This window comes from Penicillium lagena (genome assembly GCF_028827675.1).
Source record: "Penicillium lagena strain IBT 129212 chromosome Unknown utg000005l_segment0_segment0, whole genome shotgun sequence".
NCBI lineage: Eukaryota > Fungi > Ascomycota > Eurotiomycetes > Eurotiales > Aspergillaceae > Penicillium > Penicillium lagena.
In genome coordinates, this window is record NW_026623226.1 from 1,628,908 (window position 1) to 1,642,636 (window position 13,729).

Consider the following 13,729-nt stretch of genomic DNA (forward strand, 5'->3'; position numbering starts at 1 on the left):
ACTTATAAATGGCCTCGTAAGACCACGTCGGACACCTTTATTTTCCAATTTGTGATTTCCAATTCTTCGATTCTTCTCCATTCGTCTCTCTTTCATTTCTTTTTGCGATAAATATACCATGCGTGTTACGCACGCGTCATCTCTCGCCCTGACATGGGCAGCACTGGCAAGTGCTTTGCCCTCGGGCCAAGCCAAAGCGCCATCATGCCGCTTCGCTTCTCAATATACCCAACAGCAGGTCCTTCAAGACCCGAGCAAGTTCATCAATGACATGCTATACTGGGAAGGACAGTTCCACCAGAACAACGTTTCCTACAACACAGCGAATGGCATGTCTTACGATGGCACCAATATTGATTGGGTGACTGGAGAGAGAACCGTGAAGCACCCTTTCAGTGCAGCCAGCAAGGAGGTTAGTTGTAGAGTTTGTAATGTTCCTTGGCTACTGAAGCTAATATCTGCAATAGTCACTTCAAGTCATGCTCTATACTCATGCGATTGCGGGCTCAGCAGAGGCTGCCCGTTTCCTGTCTCCTAATAACCCAGCTGCAGCCCCTGGGATGGTGGTTTCAATCATGGAGACCAAGCTGCAGACTTATCTGAGATTCAACGAGACGTACCCTGGTTTCGGTGGATTTCTGCCTTGGTTTACATCTAGCACCCAAGATCTCACTCCTACTTGGGACTGGGTTAACCGCGTGCCTGGGCTTGACAACGGGTAATCGTTATTTTCTGGGCGTTTTTGAAATTTACGACTAACGTAATTATTTCTCAGAGAGCTTCTGTGGGCCGTCTACGGCTTTATCCAGGCTCTGGAAAACACTAACAATGCCTCCTACAAGGAGCTTGCTAGCAAATGGCAGACCTGGATGGATTATACCAAGACTACTGCAGCGCAGGTATGTGTGATATGTTTCGAAATATATAAATCATGCATGAACCCACATACTAAACTGGATGAACAGATCTTTTACAAAGGAAATGGTCGAGTCTGCTCCGTTATCGACATAAAGAACCAATCTCTTCCCGTCAATGACCCTAACCAGTCATATGACTGTGAAGGAACTGGTCTACTCAATGATCCCTATGAAGGAGAGCTGTTCACTTTCTGGCTCAATTTCTTTGGTGGTTTGTCAGACGTGGATAAGCAGGCATTGTGGGCGATCAAGCGGCCTCAGTTGGTGAGCGTGGACTACGACATGGGCCATGTTGGTCCTGTCACTGTCCAGAAAGGTCAGTTCATGCCCATCAACTCAGTAAGATAGTGATTCTGACCCCAAGAAGGATACTGGTTCTCTAGCCACGAAACCTGGAAGGTCATGGAGATGCCCTACTACGACGTTGATATCATTCGGTATGTCAGAGCCCAAGGGAACAGGCTCTCTACCATTTAAAGCTAACAATTCTGTTAGGCGTGTCTACGAAAACGCCGAACGTGTGCGTACCTGCAACTCTGTGGTCACCAAAGTCCCCGGCATGTTTGCCTCAGTGAACAACTCTACCGACCCCTCGAATGGCCAGGTAATCGGGTACATCTCGAACGCTGGCATTCCATCCATCTCGAACCAGACAGTCCAGGAACTGGACGTTATCACCCCATACAGCGTGTTCCCTACTATCCTGTTCAACAAGGCTGTCGGCTTGGCTTGGTGGAGAAATATGGCCATTGCCAAAAAGGGACAGAGTAAGTGTTGAACCCGTGGTATTTGCGTTCACCGAAGAGTTTCTGTTCTGACGACATCCGCTTAGACCCCTACGGAAGCACCGAGTCCACTCGTGTGGATGGAACAGGGGTTTCTGCTCTTGTCACCTGGGATAGCAAGATTACGACCGTGAATGCTATCCTCGGAGGCGTGACTGAATGGACTCGTCAGAAGATGAAGAGTGATGGTCTTTATGAGGAGTTCATCAGCATTGCAACGGTTCGTTCGAGGCCATCCAGCTTGAAAGGGTTGATACTAACCACAATGCACGTCTAGAACGAATACTCGAGCGTGTTCAAAGATATCAAAGGAGAGAATGTCAAATTCTGCCTCCCCGAAGAGACTGTCCCTGATGCGGGCTTGGAGGATTTCACTCTTTGCACTTAGATTCAGCTACCTTGAGTTATACACACTGCGCCTGTGAACTACCTTTTTATTACAAGATATATTTGTTCAAGGTCTTCAACTTAAATGGGATCGTTCGATAACTTTTGAGCTCCATCTTGGATTAAGAGGTTGATAGGATAAAAGTAGACATGAGGCCATAACCAGATACAAAAAGACGCCACGCTATGCTTTTCAACTAGACAAACATGACAGAAATAGGGTTTCTCCGCTAAAAGAGTAAGGGAAGGCCAAAAGCCTACTTCAGGCCGCGTTTTCACTAGCAACAGGATTTTCCACGGCAGCCATAGCAGCGCCCTCTGTCGACGCTGCCTTCGACCGACCCTGGATGGAGGTAGCATCGCGCTGTGCGAGCTCTTCCGCGACGGAAACGCCGAGGCCTGCGAAGGCTTCCATCAAGGAGCGTGAGTAGTATTCGCGCAGGTCATAACCACCAGCCTGCATGCGCATATCCTTGCGAATCTTATCCAGAAACGCGGAGGGGTAGTAATCCTGAAGTGTGTAGTAGTCGTGCTTCTCTGGGACCATGCCGGCGAATGGATCGTAGGGCTTCTCGGGCTCAGGCGCCTTGATCTTGCGGAGACCCTTGACGAGTCCAGTATCAGCGGTGCCGGCAGTGTCGGCCGTATTGAGTAGACCAGCGGTGCGTTTGATGTCCGTGCCACGTAAAGCAGCCTGTTTTTGGCGGATACGGTCTTCCTCGCTGCGTCGAGCAGACGATTTCTTGAGAAGTACCTTATGACCTTCACGTGCGATGGCGGCTGCATCGGCTGGCGAACCGGCAGCCAGACGCAGGAGAAAATCGTTTCGCCCGGCCTGCATCTCGCGTCGCTCATTCTCATATTCTTCGCGCGCCGCCTGTCGCCGCAGCCGTGCTTCCTCTTGCTCTAGAGTCATCCGTGCCTGGAACGACTGCGATTCCTCAGCCTCCAAAGCTTGATTCGTCCGGATTGACTGCACATTATCCGTCGCATATCTCTTCAGCTTTGACTCGGTTTTGGCCACGTCGATGCCGGACACTAGGTTGGCTATAATCTCTTCGCGTTGCTCGAGAAAATCGTCATAGGCGCGTTTCGAGTCGAACTCCTCTTCTCGGCGGTTCAATCTGCGAAAGGAGAAATGTCAATCGAGATCAAAACCACACACAAGACATGAAACCTACACTTGCATCACTCGGCGTCGAATATCAACCTCCCTCTCCACCCCGATATCCTCGAATGTCTGCTGGCGGAACTTGTTTTTGCGCAGGGTTTTCCGACATCCAGCTACAGGGCAGCTGGATGGGCCAGACGAGAATATCCGATCCACACAGGACTCGCACATCTTGTGGTAGCATTCCGGATTGATGAGGAATCGCATGTTCGGGTTGAGATATCGTGAGGATTTGCAGACAGGGCAGACCTCTAGTTGCGATCAGAATGAGGGTTCATCAGGAAAAACGCTCAAAGAAACTTACCGTCCTCATCCCGGCGGGCTACACCACTTGTGGCCGACATGATGCTTGAGAGACAGATGAGGTGAGGGTGGGAAGAATAATGACGGAGTTACGGAGCTGATAAGGATAACGCACACCGCCTTATCTTTTTTTGCCACCCGCGGACCGGCAACTTTTTCTTCTCGACCACACCAGTCAGTCACAATGGGGGTTCCTAAGCCCAACCTAGAGGCGCTCGAGGGACAGCGTCTCACCTTGGAAGACAACATCCTCAAGCTTCAGAAATCACTCTACCACTGGCGGATTTGGGAAGCAGAATACGATGGTCTGCGCGAGGAAATCAGCAATCTGCCGAATGACGCCCTAGCCGAAGAAGTGCTTGCGGTTGGCCGCGAATTTGGAGGCACATTGGTGAACGAGGAGGAAGTGCACGTCATCCTTGGTGGGAAAGAAGGCCTGACGCGGTCTCGCACACAAGTGGTCGACATTCTCGGCCGCCGAATCGACTATGTCAAGCAGAACATCGGGACCATGGAGAAACGTCTGCGCGCAGCAGAAGATGAGTTGGATGGTCTTGATTTCAACGGTCAGGCCTCTGCGCAAGGCGAGACCTTACTCCCCATGTCGGAAATCATGGAGGAGCTGGACGAGGAAGGGCGGGTGATTTCCAGTTCCGTCAATACACCCGGAGACGATGCGCCACAGCTCTTAAATGCTCTGAAGAAGGCAGGGGTTGAAAATATTCCCGACATGGCTGCTGGGGAGAGCAGTGCCACCGGTAGTTCCTCAGCTGTGCGCGAGAGTGTCGCGCAAGCGCCGGCTCAATTAGCCGCTGATCCCGAGATTGGTACACATGGCCCGCACTCTGCACCAGAAGCAAGCGGCACAAATGCGGATGATCAGGTCGATCTTTCTCGTCCGGTGTCTCTGGTTACTGAAGAGGACCGCAAACAACTACCGGTAACCGATGTCAATGAATCTACAGAAGATGCCCAACTCCGCCGTGAGATGTTCCAGTACGGCATTAATGAAGTGGGCGCGATTGTGGCGGAGCTGGAGATGGATGAGGATGCAAGCGATGTATCTGTCGACGAGGATTATGAGTACCAAACGGACGAGGACGATGATGAGGATGAATTCGGCCGCTCCTACTCAGTGCTCTCCGAAGATTACCACCAGCAGATGCGCGAACTGGAGGCTAAGCTCAACGCCCGGGGAATGTGGAATATGGGCAAGGATTCGCAGTCGCTTCCTGCAGATGTCAGGGAGGAAATCGACCCACCGGCTGTGGAACAGAGTGGGCCAGCAAATGGCAATGTTGATGGCCCTGTCAAAGAAAAGAAGCCCAAGAAGCGCGTTGCATTCGCCGACGATCTTGATATTGCGCCTGCGCCTAATCCTCCAGCTGCAGAGAAGAGGACACTTCCTCCGCGGCCAGATGTCCCGGTGCTTTCGGACTCGATTGTCGAACGGACGGATAACTCGCAGGATACTCGTCCAGCGGCTACAGAGGCTCCCAAGAAGGTCTCGCGCTTCAAGAAGGCACGAGACGCAGCCCCTGAAAGCGGTACCATGGACAACACTCCCACTAGCAGATCCTCACATTTTGCCGAATCTCGGGATACGAGAAAACAAACCAACGCGACTCCTTCGTCGGTGCCCCCTCCCCTTTTCCCGGCCACGCCGAAGGAACCCAAACCCTTCTCTACTCCGATCACCGACGTTCCCAATATCCCCTCTGCTCCCCAACCCCCGGAGGGGAAAACTTTGGCCGATAGGCTGGTCGAGCGCGATATCACCCCGGGAACTGCCGCGGCACCCGAAGGAGAAGAGCTAGATGAAGAGATCCACCGTCGCGAGATCGCCACTGAATTCTACAAAGCGCGGAACCGCCTCGTCCACCAGAATGGCGGGTTCGTCAACGATGACGAGCAGGAGATGGTTCCTATTGAAGACGAGGACCCACCGAAACGGATCAGCAAGTTTAGAGCTGCTCGGATGAGATAGCATGTCACCAATGCGCAAACAGGGCTACTTTATACCCGAATGCAAACTCGATACCAATTATTCAACTCATTCTTTACATTCTGTAGGACAGTCACACCATCGCACGATGGAAGAATAGAAAGGAATTCATTTGACCGTGGTGTATTCCGCAGCCAATAAATGGACCATACCATTCAGTGATATGCATCCATCTATCTGAATTCCAAGATTAATCCAAGCAAACCGAGGGCTTCTCTGGCGGCATCCCTACGCTCAGGCCATTCTTCATGCTTGCTCTTCTGATTGACAGTCACCTGTACTGTGCTCATCAAGAGTACTTACGGGTATTTGTTGGTCAGCCTGGGCTTGTTATAACGTGGTTTGGGATGCATATCCGTGGGAATGTAGTTTATTTTTGTCCCCCGACATCCAATATTACATATTAAATAGAACTAATGGAAATGGCATCGAGCCATTGTGAACCGTAGCATATGGACGGACCTTGTATGCCAGTAGTGAATAATCAATTGCTGCTAAAAGGTATCACAATGGAGTGTGCGGTGCACGATCATGAACAGTCATAAGAAGCATTACGTTGGGGAGAAAAGGTATCCAGCGAGAAAGACCCAAGAGGTTGAAAAATCACACTCGCAACACCGACGTCCCTTTATGCCACACGCACAATGCTCCCAGGCGTAGACCGAGAATGACAACTGCAAGATGTACGACCAGGGCAAGGATTTGCATCCGAACGTTGCGGATACGCGAAGTCACCGCTGCGAGAACAATAAGAGGGTAGAGGATCCACGGGCTGACAGCCAAAGGGGAGCACGGGTGGAGAACCGAGACTACCTTGACGATGAAGAGCGAGAGGTGCAGAGTTGAGGATGAAGGCGATTGATTGGAGAAAGAAAACACTGACTGCAAAAAATGGAATCGGCTGGGTGGGGGCGGCAGAAGTTGCTGCTGAGGAGGGGGATGGGCGTCGATAGGGGGTTCTTCGAGAACGGATCTTCGAGTCGGGGAAATGGGAGGAGATGTTGAATATCTGGGCCGGACCATTAGGTCTCGATCAGGGCTGGGCGAATGTCCATCTTCCGGTTTTGTGTCTGGTGCCGGGGCTGTGCTGGCTCTGGAGTGACTGTTAGAGTCAAACAGCGAGTCGTGCCGGAAATTCACTGGGCTGCGAGGCATTTTCTTGGTGGGCGATACAGCACGCTGGCCCATAGACGGATGTGGGCTATTGACAGGATGGATCCGAGAGGCCGGAGACACCTCCGGGCCCGCCGAGCTGGCTCTTTTGTAGCGAAAACGCTCGCTCGTATTGGCTCCCACTTGGATACCACTCAACACTTCGTCTGCGGATGGTCTTCGGTTGGGATCCACAGAGAGCAATCGTTCAAGGAAAGTGTACAGTCTCTCCGGAAGATCGGGTCGCATTCTCCGTGCTTTATCAAATCCTTTCCAGCGGCTGATCTCTTCTCGGAGTTGGTCTAGGTCTTCCTTTTCCTCGTTGATAAGGTCGGCACTGGCGTATGGAAGGTCGGCAAAACACAAAAAGTAGAGGATCATCCCCAGCGAGAAGATGTCGGATTTGAAACTAAAGTTCCCGAATGGTCCATCCGGGTGCTCCCGTCGAAGGACCTCCGGCGCGCAGTACGAGATTGTGCCGGTTGCACCAGTCGATTTTCGTATCGCATTATGACCTTGAACTTCACCGAAGTCGCTCACCAGCACTCGGATTCCGTCACTGGTCTCGTGAAGCAAGCAATTGTTGGGCTTTAAGTCCCGATGAATGTACCCGTTTGCGTGAAGGTAACGAAGACCCGAAGTGATATCGCGGAAGAAAGAATAGATCTCATCCAGCTGGAGAGTCCGAGGTCCCACCAGGGCGGTTGGAGGCTCGGGCTCACCCTTGGATCTTCGCCGCAGTCGCTCCTTGAGCTGCTGGGTCGTGGTTGAAGTTTGTACGGAGCCACAAAGGTAGTTGTGTAGGTCTCCAGCATTGCAGTACTGCTGGAGGATAAATGCACACGGCACTCTGGGACCGAAGGTACTGAGCTTGGCGTTTTCCAGCCAGACGTGCCGATAGGATACAAGGTTCTGATGTGACAGATGCTGCAGCAACTGGACCTCGCCGAGGACCTTTTCGAGCCACTCATGGTCATCGCCGACGGGCACGCGCTTGCAGGCATATTGTCCCAGTGAGACCCCGTCCAACATATGCTTGACTAGTAGCACCACGCCCTTTCCACCGCGTCCTAGAACCTTTTCCTCCACAAAAAACCTCTGAAAGTAGTCTGGGCTGAATGCGGCAGAGGATATCCCTTGCGATGTCGGCGGTGGGCCGTGAGAATGGACACCGTCGGGTGTCGGAGTCGGACCATCTGATAGTGCTGGCTGAACGAGTCGACGACGCGGGGAGGGGGGATTCGAGGAGCTTGCAGAGCTTGGGAGACTGTTGTTCAGCATGCGGAAGTAATTGGGATTAATAAACTCCGCTTGAGGATTAGTGCTTGCGCGGTGAGAGTCCCGCCCTCTGCTGCCCTCGCGCATGGGGCGATGGCAGAGGGGACAGTCTGCCAGCTCCAAGTTGCCGCCATCATTGTGGTCAGCCGTGTTTCTCAGGACCAGCTGTTGCGAATCCCGATCAAACACCACAACGGAGTCGTTGTGCCGCCTATAAATGAGCCGTAATGAGAGCTGGCTCCAGAGCAGTGGAATGGAGAGGAAATACATACAACACCACATCCATGTTGGATCCCCCGTTGTAGGGAATCATCGACATGTCGTCGTCCGACATTGTCTACAGCAGCATCTCGCTGGTCCTGGGTTGAAGCTGTGTTTGGTGGATGACGGAGCCGAACTGCCGCCCCGCATGCCATTTATGCCGGGCGGTGAAGCGCAGAATCTATAGCCTGACCGACGGGCGGGGAGGGTGTTTACGCGTTGCAAGAATGGACAAATTGATTGCTTTTATTGCTCATCGGGTATCTAGTGAAGTGCCGAGTGCTCTATGGACTCGATACGTAGTGGCTGTACAGGATAGGTACAATCCGGCGCAGGATGCAGAGTCGAAATGCAGGTTCGCAGCAAGGACTAGCGCTCTGCGACGCTGAGCTGCTGGGGAGGTGAAGTACGCATGACCACTTCTGGAATTGGAGTGACCGGGTTCGGATGCTCAATTCACGGTCTGAAGCCTGGTGGGTGTTGGAGGATAGCTCAATCGAGTATGGCCATCCTGTAGTGATCATTGACCGTTGCGGTCGCATTCGTCTGGGCTCTTTTTCAGTCGTTCTCCTCGCCGCTTTCTTCATCGCTGATTTCCAGGTTTGCAATGGAGTCGTTATCATCGTCGGTCTCTTCAAACCCCTCAAACTCCTGATCACCACCAGGCTGCGAATCGGAGGATTCGGCTTTCTCGTCGGCTGCCTCAGAGGTTGTCTCGTCCAACTTGCGCTTGCGTCCCATCTCCCCAAGTCGGCCTTCACGACCCTCGATCTTACCGTCTTCCACGCCAGCTCCCTTTGGAGGAGGCGTGAACCAAGGAATCTTCCCGCGGAGGAAATCATTGATCACCATCTTGGCCACGCCGTCCAGGTCCGGCTCGCCTCCCTTGAGTAGTCGGCCTCCCTTGCGAGCAAGAACACTCAAAAACTCAATGGCATCATGTTGATCCTTAACACCATATGTCCGCTCCAGGTGACGGGGTTGGACGCGGCGAAGAACAGCTGGAATATATTGTTCTGGGTTCTCCACATTCTCAACCCGGCAAACGCCACGAAGAAGGATGTCCTCCTCAGTGTCATTCTGGTTTGGCGGAACGACTCCAGGGCAATCGATGAGGTAGATCCGCTTCATCAGGGTGATGTACTGCCACACTTTGGTCTCACCAGGGATAGGAGCCACGGTGCAGACCTTCTTCTTCCGAAGAGTGTTGATGATGGAAGATTTGCCGGTGTTAGGGTATCCGATGAAACCGACAGAAACTTGTTTCCGGTCGGAGTGCAGGGCTGAAAATTGGCGAAGCAGCTGGATGAGAGAGCCTTTACCAAAGGAGTTATTGATGTTGGCGTGGAACGCGAGAGTGGGATAATCTTTTGACAGGTGGCGGACCCAGGAAGCCTGATAACAGATTTCATGTTAGCAATCAATCACCAACCAATATGAAAAGCGCAGAATGTGTGGGATGTTACTAAGAGGCCTGCTATAAAGCCACCAAAGAAGGCAGAAGCAGGACTCAACTCAAAAACAAAGCACGCTTGGTCCTTGAGACCGGTTTTCAAGACGAAAACCAGTCAACCTAGTCTCAGAAAGAGGTTCGGCGCGGACCAGCATCAATCTACCAAAGCTGTAACAGACAGACTCCCATTGAAAAAAGCACGACATGTGTCGCAGGAAGAAGCCTTGACTTAGCAATGGCACGGCCAGATGGCCGAGGGGACAAAAAGTAAAATGATATAAAACAAAAAGAATCGAAGCACGGTGGTGGAAATATGGAAAGAAGGGAAAAAAAGAGACTTACAGCAACGCCGGTCGGGACAAGATCGCACTTGTTCAGAACAAAGATCAAGTGTTTGTGTGGAGCTTCGTCGTGGATATATTTCTCAACACTCCGGCAGCGGGTACCAACGGGGTCACGGGCATCCAAAACGTGGATCACAACATCGGAGGAGTCGATGACTTTGTAAAGTTCATTCCAAATCCGCTTGCTTTGCCCCTTGGAGAATACCGACTCTCGCGCAGTCGTATAAGTGCCGGGGTCCTCGCGAGCGACGTCGTCGCCATTCACGATCGCAGTCCCATCCGCGAATGTGCCTTGATCCAGCTTCTCGAGGTACGAGTCGTGCATCTTGGCGGTCTCGCCAGCAAGGTCTTCCAGAGATGCCACGCCTAGCTTCACTCGCTTTCGCTGAGCCTTGGGACCGAAGGTGTCAACGTATGGAGCGGTTTCAACTGCCATCTTAGCCTGGTGCTGTTTCAAGCCATTCACCCCGTCACCATCCCGGATGAGACTCATGGGAAGTTTGTTGGTCTTGAGCAGGACCTGGTATGGGTCCGCTGCACGCTCTGCTACGGCCTCACGGAATGAAGACAGTGCCTGCTGTGAGATGACCCGGGTGTTGCCAAACCATTTCCGGTTAGGCTCAATGCGAGCCACCGGGGCATCGCGCGACTGGTAGGAGGCAGCCTTGGTGATTTTTCCAGAAGCATTCCGTTGGGCCTTGCCATCCTTGAACATGTTCAAGGTCCTTATCTTCTTTGCATCTCTAGATGATTGTCAGTCCACATTGATTCCTTGAGCAGCGTGGTTCCTTGGGGTAGGGGGAAAATGTACCTGTAAAAGTTTTCACCTTTGGTCTTCACGTTTCCCATGCCATCGTCCAGCTTACCCTGCCGCACCTTACGGGCGGCCTCCTTCTTTCCGGTACCCATGATTTAGGGTGATTTGGAAAACTAAAAGAGAATTTCGCTGCCTTGACAAAAGTGTGGCAGGTCGGAGATGGAGTGGAAGAGGAAAAGAAAAAAAATGGCGAGCGGAGTGTTTCTGCCGCGCACGGGCCACTCGCAAACTCGCTTCGTCGCCCAACCTCCATCCATTCCTGCTAACGATCCTCCCGAAGACACGGAGTGACCGGGTTCAATTGTCCAACATGTCCCTCCTCCGCAGCGGCCGGGCGGCCACCGTGCAGGTCCGTGGCTTTGCGTCCTCCTCCAGTTTTCGAGTCGGCCCCGAATCTCCTCACTTTGTCGATGTCCCAAGAGCCATCCAGCCATCTGCCCAGACCAAACCACGCGTCAAGGGTACTCTCCCGGTGCCTCGCGAGATATTCCCGGCTCGACGGCCGGACAAGGGGACAAAGCAGTATATCGATGCCGCGACGCAGGCCCCAGCGACCGAGCGCGAAGTGAAGAACAGCAGCGACCCCGAGAAACAGGAATTCAGACTGAAAATGGCGGCGCTGCGACGAAAGAACCTCCGACAAGGTATTCGGGAATTGTACCAGCGAAAACGGGTGGCTGATGAAAGGATCACTGCCCGGAGTCAGGCCAGCCAAGCCCAACGCGAACGGGTCCTCTACCAGCCCGAGAGAGACGATGAGCGGTTGACGCGGCCGTCCATCGTCCAAGCGATGCTGCATGAAAAGATGGCCGTCCTACCGGATCCCAACCGAGAGGAGCGTTTGGCTCAATCGAAAGCGCGCATGGAGTCCAAGCTGGCTGAGAAGGAAATGGAACGCCAGGAGAACTTGCAACACCTGTACATGAATGCGCGCAAGTTTATCACCACAGAGGAGCAGCTCGACGCCGAAATCGCCAAGGTATTCCCTACCGGTTCCAACAAGGCGTGGAGCAATGACCATTCAGAGGGTGAAAGTATCTGGAATTTGGGTAACCCCCGGACTGTCGAGTCAATTGTCAACGAAGGACGGAAGAGCGAGACCCAGCGCTGGGATATTCTCCAGGGCAGACTCAAAAAGATTGGAGAGCAGATCACTGGAGGCAAGCTTTGAACGTGATCTTAACATTGTGTACAATACTTTCAGCTGTTACATTTCTTTTGTTTTTATATCATCCAGGGAAACCCTGCTACATCTTGAGCCATTCTTCTTATCATATCCATCGTTCGCCTTTCTTTCTCGTCAGACCGACCTAGCGCCTAACTTACGAAAATTCCGCTGTGAACCCGATATCTTCGGCAACTATATTTCGGTAAGAGTATAAATTCGAGTTGAGTGTCAAATGCAGTATGAATACAACTTAGAAGCAACACTGGAGGCCCCCTATTCCTGACGAACATCCTACTGGGGCACCAAAACCAGAATCGATGTATAAGTCACCGGCTCGTAGGTGTGAATCTGCTCGACCCGCAATCCGGAACGCTCACAGAGCGCATTCCACTGCGGCACGCTGCGCTCCTTCCCAGCAGACGCAGCCATCATGGCGATATCAGCCATTGTCGCCTGCCAGTGAGCGCCAGTCCTAGGCAGGACGACTTCGTCAATCAGAATGCGAGAATCCGGGCCCATGGCAGCTGCCACATTCAGAAGGATCTTTGAAGCATCATCGTCGCACCAGTCGTGCATGATTCTGCGCATGTAATAGAATTTGGCCCCTATATCTGGGAATTAGCATGAAGTCGGGTTTGAAACCAAAATGGATACCTGTAATGGGTTGCTTCTTAAAGAAGTCATAAGCTTCAGCTTTCACGCCTTCAATCGGAGGCAGCTTTTTAACCGCCTCTGGCAAATCCTGGAGTACAATATGGTCTAGGAGGTTGGGATACTTCTTCGCAAGCATGATACATTGGTGGCCGTACCCGCCGCCAACATCCACGAGGAAGGGTTTTGTAAAACCCTCTGTGGGACCGGACGAAACTTTTTGGGCTTCTTGGTCAATCAAATCAAACCCGGTGGTCCAATCGGCTGATTTCAGCGAGGTCATGATCTTTTGCAGTGATGCGAAGAGCTCCGGACGTTGAACGAGCCAATCGAAGGCAGCGAGCTCAGTATCGAAAGCCTTCTGGAAGGGAGTCTTGGTCACACAGGTGATATCTTGATAGTTTGTTTCGGCCAAAAACGCTGGCAGAACCTGTGCGATGCGAGCATGGACGTCGACTCTGACCACTTTAGTATATCATTTGGTGGAATGTGAGTGTTAGAATAGCTCTGACGGGGCTCACATACCCGTAGTGAATCATACCCTCTCCGGCAGGGTCTGCAATGATGTGAGTGCTTTTGTTGGCCTCGTATTCGTCTTCGCTGACTTCATGGATAATGTTGTTGGAAGCCAAGTAGCGGAGAACTCGCTCTGTGTGCAGAAATATATACATTAGACCATGAGCAAATACTCAGACCGGCCTTGAATAATCCTACCTAGTAACTGAGGTGATGCGCCCGATGACTTTGCAAGATCGTCGACACTCATGGAGCCCTGGTGGTTGCACAGCGTGCCGAATATGTTTAAGTCGGCGCCAACGCGGACGACCGACGGGAGCAAGTTCTGTGTCTAGGGTAAGCCTAACATCGAATGAGGGCACCGACGAGTACCTCACCGAGTTTGCAATAGAATGCAAGACTTCCTTGGGAGAATCAAACTCCGCTTGCACCTGCTGGAGAGTCTTGCGGATGTTCAACCGACCGGCTTCGTCGGCAGTTTGCATCAGATGTTTGATTTGGGCGATGACGGAATCCATTTT

The 13,729-nt window shown here is 52.3% G+C and overlaps 7 protein-coding genes across 7 annotated transcripts; 3 read left to right on the plus strand and 4 right to left on the minus strand.

Moving 5' to 3' along the window:
• Positions 1 to 118: 118 nt before the first annotated feature.
• On the plus strand, positions 119 to 2,090 carry N7510_007360 (endo-beta-1,2-glucanase; the record flags this gene model as incomplete). Its single annotated transcript, XM_056979285.1, has 8 exons — positions 119 to 412; positions 468 to 718; positions 776 to 899; positions 966 to 1,233; positions 1,282 to 1,354; positions 1,413 to 1,684; positions 1,750 to 1,922; positions 1,980 to 2,090. The coding sequence occupies 8 exons, from the start codon at positions 119 to 121 to the stop codon at positions 2,088 to 2,090; spliced, it is 1,566 nt and encodes a 521-aa protein (XP_056832328.1).
• A 261-nt stretch (positions 2,091 to 2,351) lies between these two features.
• Positions 2,352 to 3,604, minus strand: N7510_007361 (TFIIH/NER complex subunit TFB3; the record flags this gene model as incomplete). Its single annotated transcript, XM_056979286.1, has 3 exons — positions 2,352 to 3,213; positions 3,271 to 3,511; positions 3,565 to 3,604. The coding sequence occupies 3 exons, from the start codon at positions 3,602 to 3,604 to the stop codon at positions 2,352 to 2,354; spliced, it is 1,143 nt and encodes a 380-aa protein (XP_056832329.1).
• Positions 3,605 to 3,747: 143 nt separating this feature from the next.
• Positions 3,748 to 5,550, plus strand: N7510_007362 (prefoldin-like protein; the record flags this gene model as incomplete). Its single annotated transcript, XM_056979287.1, has 1 exon — positions 3,748 to 5,550. The coding sequence occupies one exon, from the start codon at positions 3,748 to 3,750 to the stop codon at positions 5,548 to 5,550; it is 1,803 nt and encodes a 600-aa protein (XP_056832330.1).
• Positions 5,551 to 6,171: 621 nt separating this feature from the next.
• N7510_007363 (protein kinase IKS1) lies at positions 6,172 to 8,332 on the minus strand (the record flags this gene model as incomplete). The annotated part of the gene is made up of 2 exons (XM_056979288.1): positions 6,172 to 8,209; positions 8,271 to 8,332. 2 exons carry the CDS (start codon positions 8,330 to 8,332, stop codon positions 6,172 to 6,174), a joined length of 2,100 nt encoding a protein of 699 aa, XP_056832331.1.
• A 485-nt stretch (positions 8,333 to 8,817) lies between these two features.
• On the minus strand, positions 8,818 to 10,965 carry N7510_007364 (putative GTPase NOG2; the record flags this gene model as incomplete). The annotated part of the gene is made up of 3 exons (XM_056979289.1): positions 8,818 to 9,654; positions 10,055 to 10,799; positions 10,868 to 10,965. The coding sequence occupies 3 exons, from the start codon at positions 10,963 to 10,965 to the stop codon at positions 8,818 to 8,820; spliced, it is 1,680 nt and encodes a 559-aa protein (XP_056832332.1).
• A 218-nt stretch (positions 10,966 to 11,183) lies between these two features.
• On the plus strand, positions 11,184 to 12,044 carry N7510_007365 (uncharacterized protein; the record flags this gene model as incomplete). The annotated part of the gene is made up of 1 exon (XM_056979290.1): positions 11,184 to 12,044. The coding sequence occupies one exon, from the start codon at positions 11,184 to 11,186 to the stop codon at positions 12,042 to 12,044; it is 861 nt and encodes a 286-aa protein (XP_056832333.1).
• A 288-nt stretch (positions 12,045 to 12,332) lies between these two features.
• On the minus strand, positions 12,333 to 13,726 carry N7510_007366 (uncharacterized protein; the record flags this gene model as incomplete). Its single annotated transcript, XM_056979291.1, has 5 exons — positions 12,333 to 12,646; positions 12,696 to 13,150; positions 13,218 to 13,341; positions 13,407 to 13,533; positions 13,586 to 13,726. 5 exons carry the CDS (start codon positions 13,724 to 13,726, stop codon positions 12,333 to 12,335), a joined length of 1,161 nt encoding a protein of 386 aa, XP_056832334.1.
• Positions 13,727 to 13,729: the final 3 nt, after the last annotated feature.